Here is a 16,335-nt window from a genome sequence, read left to right on the forward strand (position 1 = left end):
TCGGTGGTTATATGCTAGAATAAACGTTAACTGAATCTTTACTATGCTTCTTCGACGAAAGGAAGCGAAATTAGAGCAAATTTCGGAGTTTGAACGGGGCCGAATCGTCGGCCTTCGTGAAGCTGGATTGTCTTATCGTGCAGTAGCAGCTCGTGCGCAGCGTAAAAGCAGCACAATCATGCGTGTTTGGAAGCAGTGGGCGGACGAGGGTCGGACAGCTCGCAACTCCGGGAGTGGACCCTGAAATGTGACTTCAGCTCGCGATGACAGACACCTGGTGCGTATGGCGCTGACGTACCGCACAGCTTCTTCCAGACAATTGGCAGCACAGTGGTCAACAGCTACAGGTGTTTTATTGTGTGCTTCATCAATTCGGAGACGTCTGCTGCAGCGTGGGCAGCGCGCAAGGATTCCTTCATACAGGATGCCTCTCACGCAAAACCATCGTCGCCTGCGGCTACAAAGGGCCAATGTGCATAGGAGCTGGCGTGCTGATTGGCAGCAGGTCGTCTTTTCTGACGAATCCCGCTTCAATTTGTGGCACCATGATGGCCGAACTCGTGTCAGGCGCTATGCCGGTGACGGCACATTCCGGAGTGCATTGTCGAACGCCACAGTGGACGCACACCCGGAGTTATGGTCTGGAGTGCCATAGCATATCATGGACGATCACAATTACTACGAATTGTGGTCAATTTGAACAGTATCCGATACATAAGCAAAGTTTTACAGCCCCAAGCTATTCCTTTCCTGCAAGGATTGCCAGGGGCTGTATTCCAGCAGGATAATGCCCGTCCACATGTCGCTAGGGCTGTCAAATCCTGCCTTGATTCGCAGCAGATACAGCTTCTTCCTTGGCCTGCATATTCCCCGGATATGTCACCGATTGAACACGTGTGGGATTTCGTTGGGCGGCGTCTCGCTCGTGATCCTCGTCCTGTTGCTCCGACAGGCGAACTTTGGTTGCGCATACGAACGATATGGAATACTCTTCCACAGGCAGATATTCAAACTTTGTTTCACTCCATGCCGAGTCGTGTAGCAGCTCTTACTGCGGCGCGTGGTGGTCACACAAAATACTAATTTCTATCTCTTTTTATTGTTTGTGTGGTTTGAAAATGTAATCATTTATTTGTACCATTACCACTCAACTGTGTATTAAATTTCATTCAACTATGATGCTTCCTTCATTGTGTTGCAATTTTCACAAACAGGAGTGTATATAAAACTGGTCTCGTGATGCAGTTGTGGCAGCAGTAACATTAATTTAACGACACGATTACTTAATCATGATGTATTGTCACATTCAGGATTACACTTTAAGCACGCTCTTTGGCGAACCGTTGCCAATCCCCGTTGATATAACTCTAATCACGATTACAATTAATAATCACAGTATAACAACAAATAAAACTCAATTACCAAGGCATTAAATGCACACATGTCACAAAGATTTCCGAATCAGAAGTAAAAGCTGATGTTTTCGTTGGACAAGAAAATTATTAAATACAAGAGTTTCTCAATCTTCCCAGGACAAAGGAGAATGAGGCATATTTACTGCCGTGTGCAGGTAACGAACAATAACTGCAAATTATTAAATTTTCATTTTTTTTTTTTTTTGTATTTTGGTTACCAATTGAGCATGGGCTTTATTGTACAAGCTTGCTTATTTTGTTTCTGCTGAAAAAAGCGCAGAAAAGAAAAAAAAAAACACGTGGGTCCACGAGCAAAAGCATTAATACAGAATGTAATTTGAAATCTAAGTAAATAATGTCATTGATACGACTATCCCATTTTCTTCTTCATTATTTTTTCATGCTAAATACTTTTATATGTTATTCATTCACTCATTCATTCATTCGCCTCTGTATCTTTCTTAGGTATCTCTTTGACACTTACGTTCACTCCGGGCATCACAATGATAGCACAATATTTTCATCATAGACGAGGTCTTGCAAATGGATTGATGATGGCCGGCAATGCCTTTGGAGGCATAGTGATGCCATTTTTAGCTCAACAACTTTTGCATGAATACAGCCTGCAAGGCTGTTTTCTTATCATGGGTGCTTTGTTACTCAACTCTTGTGTTGGAGTCATGTTGTGGCAGCCTATAGAATGGCATCAAAAAAAGAACCACATACAAATCACCGTTACCCTCGATACAAACGAAGAAACGTTCCTATGCCAAGAACAAATTAAAGACCAATGTCAACCTCCGGAACAAAATGGCAACTTCCATTTTCAGAGCCCTGGTAGCACCGAGAAGGAATGCGTGTCAAAATGTTCATTGAACTATCAATGTAATCTTCTTCCTTTAAATAGTTTAACGCCTGTGAACATTAGTGTGCCTGATTTGTTCTTAGATAATTCGCTTCATGAGCAGTCGAATTCAACTACTAGTTTACATGTTGGTTCTGATTATTTATCAATTCCAAATGATATGATTCAAAAAGGTAGCTCATTACCACATTTGACCCAGACATCAAAATCAGAAGGTCAAAATTTTTCAGCATATGGAATAACAGAATCTCTTCCGAACGTGTCTCACCAATGTTCGAAGCCATTGAAAAGTAGTTCTTTTCAACAACAAACAAGGTCATCGTTCATTTACGTGAGCTCATACAGTTTAGGTCCGCCGGTAGGAGCAGTTCTCACAAAAGAACACTTGACGAGTTCCATGTCCATGAATCTTAATACAGAATCTAAATGTCCGAACGCAAATCGAATTTCACAGAAGTGGATTTCTCTTTGTTTTCGTCACTTTGTGATAGATAAATCAATATTTGAAAAGACCCAATTTTATATGTTGACTGTTTCGTTATTTTTTCATGCACTTGGCTATCCAGGTACTCAAATTTTTCTTCCCTATCGAGCAACAAAGTTGGGATTTTCTAACGCTCATTCTGCCTCCTTACTCTCAGCGTTGGCTTTAGCAGATCTCATCGGAAGAGTGTGTTGTGCATGGATATCAGATTTTTACTTCTGTCCAAGAAAGTATTGGTTCATTGGTGGCATGTTTACTTCCGGCTTGCTTGCTTTGAGCTTGCCTTTCTACAAATCATATACTACTCTTTTAATGGGAATAGCTGGATTTGGATTCTGTTGTGGTGCGTATATAGGGCTTGTTGTGGTGTTATTTGCCGATATTTATGCACCAGATAAAGTAGCTTTGGCCTACAGCATTTCAACAGTCATTGGTGGAATCATGTCATTGGCAGGACCACCTATAATTGGTAAGTCTGAAGAATTTATTTAGTTGCCATTTGATACGTGCCGATTGTGTTATCTGAAAATTTATTTTCATCCGCACCGATAAGAACTTACAACAAAAGTAACTTATAATCAATGGCTTTTTTTTAATCAGCTCATAACTTAATGGAGTTAATATCAGTAAAATGGAATCAAATTAGTTTTAAAAAAGAAAAAATGTAACAATTATAGTAAAGGAAATAAAATATACAGCAAATACAGTTGCTCTGAAAACAGTCCCAAATAAACGCATTCCTAACCTTTTAACATTCGAAATGAACATAATTGCTCATTAATTTCTAATTATTAAAGAACTGTCAATCAATCTTTCCAAGGAAAATAAGACCGCTTAAGGGGACCGTGGACCTTGAAAGCTTTTTCTTTTGTTTATTAATTTTGAAATATGAAACTGGGCATAAAAGTTAGTAAGTTTATTAGCATGCAAAATATCAAGAAAAAAAAATGCAACAATATAAAATTTAATTAAAATTAAAAATTTTGAAATTTAAAATAAAAATTTTAAAATGCTCCACGCGACTCAATTTTTGCTCTTTTCTCAAACAATTTGCATTTTATCAAAGAACAGAACATTGCCAAGAACTTTGGGTATCCATTTAAGAATTGGTCCATTATTAACTGCACAGTATTTTTTTTCGCGTAAAGCAATAATTTTTGTTGCGAATATTACATAAAAATCAAAACTTTAATATTTTTAAGCAACATAAAATTCCCTTAAACCTTAATGCATACCCAGTTTTATCAAACTACTACCAAAGTATCATATTCTGAAATTTGAAGCATATCGAACGAAAATTAAGTCGCATGGAGCTTTTTTCAATCTGTGTCGCATCGAATTTTCCAGTACGAGATAAATGACGTTAAAGTCTAATTTCACCTACATTTCATGTTCTTCGTATTTTAATACCTCCCGAAAGATATTTTCACAATGACTAAATATTTGACATTAGTACCAATGTAAGAATTTATTGAAACTCAGTTTACATGTTTGACACTTAGTTTTACTTAGTTTTTCGACTTTGTTTACATGTTTGACACTTAGTTTTACTTAGTTTTTCGACTTTGTTTACATGTTTGACACTTAGTTTTACTTAGTTTTTCGACTTTGTTTACATGTTTTACAGCCATTTTAATGGAAAATACGCTCTGTTTACTTTTTTTTAAAACGCATATAACTTCGCGATAAAACATCAGATCAGCAAGAGGTTTTTTTCATACGATTCAGCACACTTCATATATTGTTACTTCCACGGAATAAAAAAAATCATATTTTTGACCGATTTAAGCTATTTGGAAGGTCCACGGTCCCCTTAACGCGCGTAAACGAGTCAGAGATTAAGGCAGTGAAAAATCTTCTACAATTACGCTTAAAAGCTTTGGAATCATCAATACTCATCAATTACAATGAAATAAACGAAAATGTATAAATATTGATTTTTTAAACTAAAATAGTGTAGAAAAGGCGAGGGTCCCTTCGAAAGGGCGAAGGTGTCTTACATATCACATGAGTAGGACAAGTTGAACAGACAATGTGTTCGTGATTCATATTAATATTTGACCCTATTCCAAAGCATGCAAACTAAATAAAATTTTTAAGTTTTCTTTCATTCCAAAAGAAGTAAGTTAAACTGAAAATGCTTTAAAATAATTTAATATACAAAATTTATTTGACTGTGTGTATAACTTTTTGGTGCGGTGCGGGGGTGAGACTACAAGTTACTGCACTGAATAACACCAGCTCCAGGAACGTACTTGGAACGTACTTAAGAGAAGGTAAAGCTTAACCACACGGACAGATGGCGAGTGAACTCGAAGCGGAAGCGGACCACTTGCAGTTCACCTGCCATCTCTCCGTGGTCAAGCTTTAATCCTGATGGTGTTGTTGATGGTGTCCAAGTGGATGTTGTTGTTTTCGATAACTTGTCTATAATCAGTCCTATTCAGAGAGTAAGTGCATTTCTAGAGAGGTTGAATGTATGTATCGCCGTCTGCAATTTAGACCAGAGCGTCCATAGCTTTGAGGACTTCGCGATCATGACAGATTTAACATCCACAAATTGTTTTTGCTCACACGACGGTTTTGGTTGAGGCGGTTATATCAAACCTAAAGAAGATAACCTTGTCTATTGGGTCAAGTCTGACTGCGGATGCAGAGGTTCAGGGTTCGAATCCCGGCTCAGGCATAGATGTACTTTCTCTCTCTGTCCTTTCTGTGTGTGAATGTGTTGTTATGCTGTGAATGTTTGCCTTCGCTACATCAACGCAATATACAACGGGTCCTTATGGCATGTGTGTAGTGTGGAAGTCGGACTTCACATCAAATTACGATTGAGAAAGGGAAGCAGCACACCACAAAATGCCAGCTAAGCTGGCACGAGACAACAACAACCAATCCTAAAGATGGAGTATCAAAAACGTCACTTAATCTTAAACTAGTTAAAAGTTTCAAAATGATGCTTTTAAAGTAAGTGCTACCTTTATTAGCAGCACTTTTTGAGACAAACAAAATTAATGGCTGCATGACTAAACCTCAATTCTACAATTTTCGTTTATTGTTTATTACTGTTCATGGATTTTCATTCTTTGTATCTCGTATTTTGTGCCTATACAAGATATTTAAAAACTAATGCAAATATTAAGTGAGATTCCACCAATTCACGTTTTCTCATGATTGCTCTTAATCTCGATAAACAAGAATGTTAGGGAAGAAGTAAATATCAAAAATATCTACTACATAGCTTTTAAATGTAATAATACCGTAAATATAGTGTTCAGCCTGGAATGCTTGGGTATTAAGGAAAAGGTTTACAATTTCAAGGATATTTCTTTTTCTTTCTTTTTTCTTTTTTTAGTTTTCCATCTTGCTATACTTTTTTCTTTTTTTAGTTTTACGTCTTGCTATTGTGCGATATGAAAAACTCCACTTTATCAACAGATGTTGTGCAGCCAAACTCTGGTGCCTTGGACTTGTACCTCATATGGTTATGCTTTAGTCTGGCCCTGACTGTGGGGGATGGAAAAATTCTGATTGAAATTAGTGTCATAACCTTAGAAAACACTATGAACATTTTCATGTGACAAAACCATTGTTTACCAGTTTTATTAATTATACTACAGTCAACTCTCGATAACTCGAAGTCTTATTACTCGAATATTCCTTATCTCAAAGTTTTCATTTGGTCCCAAAATAATTCAGTGCTTTCATTGCAAAGTTGTCTCTATATCTCGAATGCACTGCTTTTGAACCGAAGTTTTTACGAAAGTTATGTTTTCATTTTAAGTATAAAAATGCAGTCAAAAAAAGAAAGAAAAAAGGTTTATTCTTCCTTTAATACATTGTTTTGTACGAGGCTTTGTATCAGCTTGTATGAGGGATATAATTTATTTGCAATAGGGCTCCTTTAATGCGCAAAGTGTACAGGGCCCGACTAACTAAAAGTGAGGCCCAAAGCCCACAATAATTTGGAGGCCCCCTGAAAACTATTATTTTAAAAATGTGTGTATTTTTTGTATAGTTGTAATGCTATGCATAATTCTTTAAGTAATTTGGGGCCCTTATAAAGAAGGGGCCCAGACCCAGGCCTAGTAGGCCTGTGCGGTAATCAGGGCCTGAAAGTGTAGCAAGATGGCGTGAAAAATAGCTGATTGGGCTGCTTCTTTCCGTGGATAACGATTTAAAATTTCTTTGAGTAGCAGCTAGCCAATCTTTGAGAGACCTAAAATTTTAGCAAAAATTTAAAATAGTAGCCTTTATTTTCTGATGACTCAAATAATCGTGCTTTTAGGGGGGAAAAAAAGACGTTGAAAAGAAACGCAAATCAAGAGAAAAGAAATTGGGCGTGAAGCAGAAACAGTAGTAAACGTCTTCTTTCAGAGCTGTGATTTTATGAACATCAAAAATAGGAATCCAAAGTGATGGTCGAGTGGGATCATTTAAATCTTTGTTGATGTGAACTGAGCGAAAATGAAATATTTCTTGAATATTGAGGAAAACGTAACTACGCGTGAATCCTTGCTCTGTAAAGTGATTGTGCAAGTAATTCGCGCAGAGTCTGCTTGTGCAAATTCTGATGCAGATAGTGAAGAATCTTTACCATCTCCAACTAATGAGCAAGTATCAGATACTGCAAATGTTTTACTGCAGCCCCTGGAAAATCCCGAAAACGTGGATAGGTCGAATTGTGTTGACAAACTGAATGCCTTTTTAAGATGCGATAAAAAAATGTCAGGTCAAAAATAACTTCCCTTTTACAAGTATCTTAACAAAATTTATTCTGTGTAAAAATATTTTTATGTAGTACTAGTAATTAATTTCATCCAAACCATTAATGTTATAGTCTATCTATTATGTACGATTTCTGAAAAAGAAAATAAAAATTATTCCCGAGAAGGCTGGGAGGGGAATTCCTCATAACTCTAACTACCGATTACTCGAAGGTTTTAGCCGGTCACTAGGGACTTCGAGCTATCGAGAGGACTGTATTTATTCCATTTATGATCACGATGCTTTTGGGTAAAACCATTACTGAATTTTGTACTTCAAAGACAGACTTGCGTCTAAAAATTGTGATTTTCAGTTTGTTAGTTCATTGTACGTAGAATCCTATTTCCCATCAAGTCACGTAAATATAATTCTTAAATAAATATCCTTTGTAATTACTTGCCAGTGTTAAAAGAGCGCAAGCCCCATCCTTTGTATGCACCAGGCAAACGATACCCAGGTCCTCTCTCCTGTAAAGTAGCGATTATGAGACTTACGACAGTCTGACTCTGAGGTACAGAATTTAGGCTTAAACTCTTTGCATCGAGAAAATTTTTAAATGGTCTGAAATTTTATTTCTTTTACAGGTTACGTCTTGGAATGGACAGGAAGTTATTTATATTGTCAGTTGATTTTAGGCTTGGCTCAATGTGCTGGAGCTACTGTCTGGTTAACCGAGCGCTGGATTGATCGGTATTTACAGCGCAAACGCAAACTTGAAAATCAGAATATTCCACCAGAAAGAGAAGTCCTTTTTTGAAGTTCCTTAGTCTTTAGAAGTAGCTTTTTATGGAACAGGAGCGGAAAGAGTCAACAAGGGTGGAGTCAGATTTAGAAAAATACTGCACTCGGTGAATAACGATGTGTTGAGAAGTTTAGACTGTCATCTGATGTCTGGTGCATTTGATCACGTTTACTCTATTCCAAATACTGAAAATTTTCAAAAACAGAAAGGATCTTCTCCATTTGACGTCTATTTGTTCACCGTAACGATATAAGAAGTGCTACATAACTCAATTACAAGAAATATAAGGGGCATTCAAAATGAAACCTGGTCACTAGTCTAAAGTAACACTTACGATTTTATTAACTCAAAAATAGTCGCCAAAACTGTTGACACATTTAACCCATTGCGACACTAGGCGGTCAATTCCATCTTTGAAGAAGCTAGTAGGTTGCAATTGGATCCAGGACTGTGTGTGAATCACACACTTCGTCGTCCATTGTGATATCCTCTATATCCGGTGTGTCGTCTGCGAATATCTTGTTTTAGAGGCCTAAAAACATGAGAGTCACACAGTGAAAGGTCTGTATATGGTAAAAGGATGCACGGTGGATGTTCCAGATCCAACTTTTCCCACCGAAACTACTGCAATGTCGTCTTCACCGCATTGGCCGCATGTGGACATCTTTGGACAACATGCCTGACCGACTTAATGGCTCGTCTAAGGCTCTGTAAAGTGGCTTGAAAACGCTGGGCATTGATGGTGGTTCCCCGTTTCAGGAACTCGAAAAGCAGTGGGCCGAGAGAGTGGGCCCCCGGCCTCTGAGTTTGTCCTTGTGGTCAAAAAAGGACATGTTTCGTAGTGGACGAAAACTTGTTTAACCCACCTTCTCTTCGGCGTTAAACCACACTGTCACCGTTCAATATGAAACGTTGCGCATGCATCAGTCTCTCTACCTATAGATGGTGTCTCCATACATGCAGTTACGTGGCATTGTCTTACGTCTAATGTGAAGCTAGACGCATTGACCTGGTTTCATTTGAATGAACCTTATATGTTAGTCCTCTCTGCGTGACATGTAAAATTGAAAAATTCACATCACTCCAACTTTGAATTTGAACTCCTATTCTGGAAAAAACTTTTAAATAGATATTTTATTTTTATGATGTAACTGCAATATATTGTACGTCAAAAAAAAAAAAATAAATAAAAATAAAATAAAAAAAAATAAATAAAAAAAAATAAATAAATAAATAAAAATAAAAAGTTATTTTATTTATCATTTCTCTTATTGTTGTAATTTGAATGTTTTTTCTGATATTCTTACCAAAAAAAAAAGGGTGCGACAGATTTCCTAACGACTTTGTAAAATTTACAACTTATCGAAAAACGGTGTGAATCGGAACATTGTTCAACTTTGAACAGAAAAAAGTTATTGCATATGCATATTATTTAAGATGATGTTTTATCAAGAAAGTTTCGTCTTGCTTTCTTCTCGAAATTGTAAGCAAAAACAAAAATTTTTGAACAGTTTTTATTTATTTACATAGTTTTTTATCGGTGCTCCGATTGATCCCGCAGAAAGGGATGAATTGGAGCACATGTTAAAATCTTTATTTGTTACGATTCAGTTTTTAATAAACTAAATAAAAACAAGTAATAATGAGGGGGGGGGGGGTAAGAAAAGGAACGGGTAAATACTATTGAGCAAAATCTTTTATTATTAACCTTTATTATTTTTTATAACAATTGAATTTGTGATTCGTCAAAAATTCGAAAACAACTTTGACCTCACTAAAGATTGAAATTCATTGCAAAGGAAATGTTTTTGAATTGAGAAATGTACATTTCAAACATTCAATTCCTCCTCTCGTTCATAAGAATTGTGCCCTTGAAATGAACAGAATTTGAAAATTTTTGTTTGGCTGAAGTTTCTTTTTAAGTCACATTGTTGGAAGGAACGCGGCCTCCTCTCCATCAGAATTTTGTCTTAGATCTTCTTTTCATCAGAGTAGCACCTGTAGAAGCTATCGTCGTCGCACACACATGGGGCAATACAGTAATTAGCTGATCCAAAATTTCGGAACCAATGTTATTCCAACTGAATAAAATCCCCTCTCACACATGATTTTGGTATGTAATAATTGTATAAGCGAGTATCTCTTGACAGGTGCATACTTGTCCAGAGGAACCCAGAGTTGAATAAGGATACAGTCTGCACTTTGATAAACCAAGTTCGGGGGCCCTTGCTGCTATTTTTTGGCTTGCACGTACTTTTTACTTAAATATGCTTCAGATCATTTTCCTGTTTTTGAATGAATCCACGACCAGTAATGCCGTAGGAATATAATGTTGCACGAAGATGGTGCGACATCGTTTGGAGTCCATGATTCCAGCCTTTTTTATAATATCACCAAGTACACCACCACCACCCAAAATTTCCCCAAACCATGATAGAACTTTATTCAAGCTTAATGCATGGTTGGATATAAGCCAATACCATGCGCTGACCCGCAACTAGACAAAATAAAATGAACTGACTCCTCTTAGACTCAGTGCCATCCATTTTTACAAAATCACTAACTACACCACAACCAAACTTTCCCTCAAACCGTGATAGAACTCTGTCCATACTTAATGGGTGGTAGAACGCTGTGGTTAGTCACCGGTTGACCGGTTAAGTTCTTCGAACGCACCCTAAAAGGCTACAAAGGTTAAAAAAAAAAAAGGGGGCTACATTCGGAAACAGACACCGGTGCCACCGCAAGTGTTCGGACTGTTCAACCGTTTCGACCGCTCGCGGTGGCACCGGTTCCTTTATCCGAATGTAGCCAAAAGAAAAAAAAAAAAAAACCCGCTTTCCTTGAGGACTAGAGTACTGACCAAAAATGTAAAAACAAAAAAATTTAAAAACTTTGCAGGCATGTTGATTGAGTTAATTGAAGGTCAAAATTCCCCCTGAGACGAAAGACAAGAATTTTCTATTCTATTCAAGAGTCACAACTGACTACAACTGTATTTATGTCGAGGACTGCATACTAAGTGCCTTGCCTCCATTATTTTATCTACCGATAGATGGCAGCACCATCACCGGATCGAACAGTTAATGAGAATTTAGAACTAGTCCAAGAGCTAATAGCTACCTGGTGCTAGCACCCCCAGAGGTATCGTTTCACTTGGAGGACATTGAGACCACGAGCATATTTAACGTCGCCCAGTCCCCTTTAATGACGACGGTGGGTCTTCGACCAGCGGGGATCGAACCCGAGACCCTCCGGCCCCGAGTCCAATGCCTTACCGATCAGGCTACCGCGGCCCTACACGAATTTTAAATCTTTATTTACTAACCGATCAACTAGACTCAAATTTTATCACAAGGGCTGCGTTCGGAAACGATCTACCGGTTACACCGCGTGGTTAGTCCGGTGTGGTTATGACGTATTTGGAATTTCTCTAGGAATTCCGGTAGAACAGCTGTGTTTCCGAACGCTCGTGGTTAAACCGCGGTAGTTCTAGTTCAGCAGCAAACGACACTCCAATCAACGCGTAACTTTCATAATAGGCAAGTCACGTGCGTTACGATCAAAACTTGAGACACGACCGGATTGGCCAACACAGACTTTGTGACGTTTGTGATCTCGCTAACCGCTTCCAGACAGCGGTGCCACAGGTTGCTACCAAGTCGACCGCCAGAAAACAACCGCAGTGTTTCCGAACGCGGTTAAGTGACATCACCGGTTCCACCGCAAGCGTTTCCGAACGCTTGCGGTTGCACCGAGGCGACCGATCCGCGTTTCCGAATGCACCCATGATATCAGTTAGCCAATCAGCGAATCTAGATTCCGATGTCCGTCTGTTTTCTTAACGACAGACGACACATTCTCAACAATCGAAAATTTGATTAAAAAAAAAAAAACAATGCTTTTGTTTGAGTGGTGTTAGTTCTGTTGCAAAGTTTTCTTTCAAGTTTTTGCAAGATGTTTCGGAAATCATATTCTTACTCCAGTGTTTCCGAGGAACAATCTTCGGGATGCTGTCGAGGATGTAAGTAATTTTCTTTTTAATCACAAAACTTGGCATATTACCTAGTTTCGATAGTTACAAGAATTAATTGAAACACATATTATAATCCACTTCTTCTGCGTTCAAATACTTTCAAACGCAGTGTCATCCTCATTGGTTTCACAAACTGCTCAGCTTCCTGCAAATATATTTAGCTCTAGTACAGGATCAATATAAACTGTGTGTAGCTGATTTTGAGGCATGTATGATAATTCGATTTTTTTTTTCTTCAATGAAGACATTATTTTGCTACCGCCGACAATCTGATACAGTAATCCTTGAAATTCGACGGATCAGCTTTGCATTTCAATGACAGATTCTATTTCTTGTTTTTGCCGTCAGAATTCGGATATGATGTATCATACTTGAATGATATGAGCCAGTTATGAGTAAGAAATAATGTCATGGTTTGTAACATTGGATTTGGAACCTTGTCATTGTGCTTTTGAGCTTTTAATTTTTTAAATCAATGTAGGATTTTGCTTATTTTTAAACCCTGTCGGGAATTTTAATTTGCCAATCATTTCAGGTTATAAGCTAGAAATATGTATTTCTATATTTCTGAGATTCTCTATGTTAAAACTGTTAAACTATTGATAAAACGTGAAATAAAAATTATTCCCCCCCCCCCAACAAATCAGGGATTTGTTATGGAACGTTTCTATGAGATGAAGTTTCAAACCTCATCTTTCACAATCAAAAGTTATAATAACTATTTGAGGTAGTGAGGCGTGTGGTCGGGTCAAAAAAAAAACCTACATTCATTCGGGGGTGAGCAAAATGGAAATTAAGGTCGATTTTCGAGTGAAAACTTTTTCGCGAATACAATACTTCCTTTTTTGTAAAAGGAAGTAAAAGTCATGTGAGGTGTTTAATCATTTTATTAAACATAAAGAAATACCCTTCTTTACCCTAGTTCAATGGGCTCGAACCACATCTAAACGGTACTCAAGTTCATTCTATGTCCATAAACGGTAAAAACAACGGTAAACTCGAGTAATGAAACATTTACTTTTTGTTTTACAATATAATTAAACACCTCACATGACTTCTTTTTTATTTACTGTGAAGATACTGCGATTACTTATAATTACACTTTTTCTTTTTTTCGCATTTCTTACGATGTCATAAAAACCTTCTTGACCCTTTGAAGCATTATGGCGCAAACCGCATATTCATACCACAATTTGTTGCTTTTCTATAAATTTTTAAAATGCGACAAGGTCTTTTCAGACGTCCTACATATTTTCTCAAGTCCCGCTGGTCGGTGGTACTGTTAATAACGCGCAATACACTCCATTCTAATTTCGAAATCTTTTTTCTTCAAATAATTCGCTCTCTTACGTATTGGTTTTGAATAAATGAGGTAGTGAGAAGCAAAGGGATGCAAGTGGCAAAATTAAAAATTTAGAGATAACCAGTACACATGGTAGGTGAACCTCTCCTCTGTCTTGGGGCAAGAGATGGTACTAGTAGCCCTGGTAGTTGATGCTATACAGCATGATTTAGAAAAAAAAATCAATGAAACCCTACCGCGGATGTTATCTTTAAAAGCGCTTTACTCAAAACTTGAAAATGTCCACTTACATCCCTTTGCTTCTCCTTGCCTCATTTGGCTTTTTATTTTGGGAAAAGGGTGTGATTTTTATGACTTGCTAGTACAAAGTATATTTCTACTGATTGATGTTGTTGACATAATTCTGTCCTATGCAGAGCCGTGACAACCGTTCAACAAAACAATGAATCATTAAATGATTTTTCAAAATGTATTTTAAGTTTTAATCAATTTTAGAGTTAATACTCTGATACAGTGGGGAAACATATTTAAAGAGAGCATTAGACAATGATGTAGCCAAAAGAAGAGAAAGAAAAAAATAGAGGGGCAGGGGAAATGGTTACTTTGCTTACTATTAGGTTTTTTTTTGATGGTCAAAAAGGGAAAGCTTATTGGGTTTCGGGAAAGGATATATCCTCAAATATTTCCCTTTGGATACGCCTTTAGTGTTTGCTGGATGAATTTGTCGTTTCACATATCAGAAGAATGCTTCTATGCGAAACAGCAGTTGTTTGGTATAAAATTTATATTTTCATTAAATTCCTGTTAATATTATTATTTAAGGAAAAAGAAAAGAAAGTAACTAGCATTTGGTGGCATAAAAGACTATGCCACCAAACTATGTGTGCAGTTTTTTCCACTTTTGCAGGTTGTTAAACTGTAAAAAAAAAAAAATAAATAGCAAAAGATTTCATTAAAAAAAACACAAAGGGTAAAAAAAAGGGGGGGGGGAGGTTCTGGTTATCGAACTAAAATGGTTTATTCAAATTGCTTAGTTACTTTCCTTTGAAAATCTAAGTTTTAAGGAAAAAAAGTTTGAACCCCTCCCTTTTTGAATTCCTGAACACGGGCCTGGTCCTACAGTGGTGGACAAAATTATAGACTCAATTTTTTTTTCTTTTGTTTCAATTACAACATGACTCAGTTTAAATTATTTTCATTGAAGTAAAGATGAATAGTTGAAGAAATAGTTTTAAAATTAGTACATCTTATCAATTAAATTAAAAAATTCATAAAATTAGAAAATTTGCAAATTTAGTATTTTATCATTACGTGAAACCTGGACAAAAGTATAAACTCAGAGGTAAAAAATCCAGGATTACGAGAAAGTTTCGTTCCAAAATGTTAATTTAACGCCATAGAATGAATAAATGTTGCCATCAGTAATTGCTAAAAGTTTTGTTTTTGGAAATTAATGAGAAACATATAAATGCACCGCTGGACAAAATTATAAACTCACTTTTTTTTTTCATTTTTTCAATCATAATTTAACTCAGTTAAAAAACGTTTTGTTCCAATAAAGATAAATAACTGACTAAATAGTCCTAAATTCAGTATAACTCATAAACTTTGTAAAATAAATAATTTAACTAAAAAAAATCTCAACTTTAATATCTTTATAATACATGAAAGCTGGACAAAAGTATCAACTCAAAAGTAAGAAACTCTGAAGTTTGGTAGAATTTTATTCAAATACTTAATCATTTAATATCCAAAAATAAACCAGTGCTGAATTACAAAATTACAAACTTACAATACTGCGTAAACACAATTATAACCTGGCAAAATTTTATTTTATTTTATTTTATTTATTTTTTTTTTTGAGTTTAATTAAGTTGCATTTGCAATTACTTCAGTAAAACAAAAGATTAGATTTAGGAAAATGTAATTTTGCTATTAACATGGATAAATTGAAAAAAAAAAAAAAAAAAAAAAATCAATATTTGAAATGTTTTAAAAATTAACACTGCATTAAATCTAGCCATTAGTGTAAACTACAAACTTTTAAAAACGAGTTGGGCCCCCAGTTTTCTGAATTACCTCGAATATGCGGCTGGGCATGCAGATTTCACAAGAGTTTCCAACAACTGCAGTGACATATGGTTCCATGCTGAAAGTATTGCCCTTTTTAATTAATCTGTGGTTTGGTACTGGTGCCGATCATGATAAACTTTGCGAACCCTGGTCCCCCAAAGATTTTCAATCGGATTTAGATCCGGACTACGAGCTGGTCATTTGATAACTTTGATACCCCAGCGCTTGAACCATTCTTTTGTACTTTTCGCTGTGTGTACACTCGCGTTATCTTGCTGAAATAACCAGTTACCTCCAGGAGTCAGATGAGCAAAAGGTAAGAGATGATCTTCCATTATTAATTGGTAATCTTCAGCGTTCTATCTTCAATTAAGAAATACCAATCCTGCTTTACTATTCTGAGAGAGTTATTTATCTTTACTGGAACAAAAATTTTTTAAACTGAGTTAAATTATGATTGAAAAAATGAGAAAGAAAAATGAGTTTATAATTTTGTCCAGCGGTGCATTTATATGTTTCTCATAAATTTCCAAAAACAAAACTTTTAGCAATCACTGATGGCAACATTTATTAATTCTATGGCGTTAAATTAACATTTTCGAACGAAACTTTCTCGTAATCCTGTATTTTTTACCTTTGAGTTTATACTT

At 36.4% G+C, this 16,335-nt stretch overlaps 2 protein-coding genes across 2 annotated transcripts in view; both read left to right on the top strand.

The window, feature by feature from the left end:
- LOC129219167 (uncharacterized) overlaps positions 1 to 9,422 on the top strand; it is a 14,372-nt gene extending 4,950 nt beyond the window's left edge. Inside the window, exons 2-3 of the mRNA XM_054853487.1 lie at positions 1,881 to 3,233; positions 8,116 to 9,422. Coding sequence (XP_054709462.1) covers positions 1,881 to 3,233; positions 8,116 to 8,288 — 1,526 coding nt within the window. The 3' untranslated portion in view covers positions 8,289 to 9,422. The remainder of the gene's footprint in view (positions 1 to 1,880; positions 3,234 to 8,115) is intronic.
- Positions 9,423 to 12,126: 2,704 nt separating this feature from the next.
- Positions 12,127 to 16,335, top strand: part of LOC129218579 (neuronal membrane glycoprotein M6-a-like) — a 36,650-nt gene continuing 32,441 nt past the window's right edge. The window contains exon 1 of the mRNA XM_054852891.1: positions 12,127 to 12,297. Coding sequence (XP_054708866.1) covers positions 12,231 to 12,297 — 67 coding nt within the window. The 5' untranslated portion in view covers positions 12,127 to 12,230. The remainder of the gene's footprint in view (positions 12,298 to 16,335) is intronic.

Source organism: Uloborus diversus, chromosome 3 (assembly GCF_026930045.1).
Source record: "Uloborus diversus isolate 005 chromosome 3, Udiv.v.3.1, whole genome shotgun sequence".
NCBI lineage: Eukaryota > Metazoa > Arthropoda > Arachnida > Araneae > Uloboridae > Uloborus > Uloborus diversus.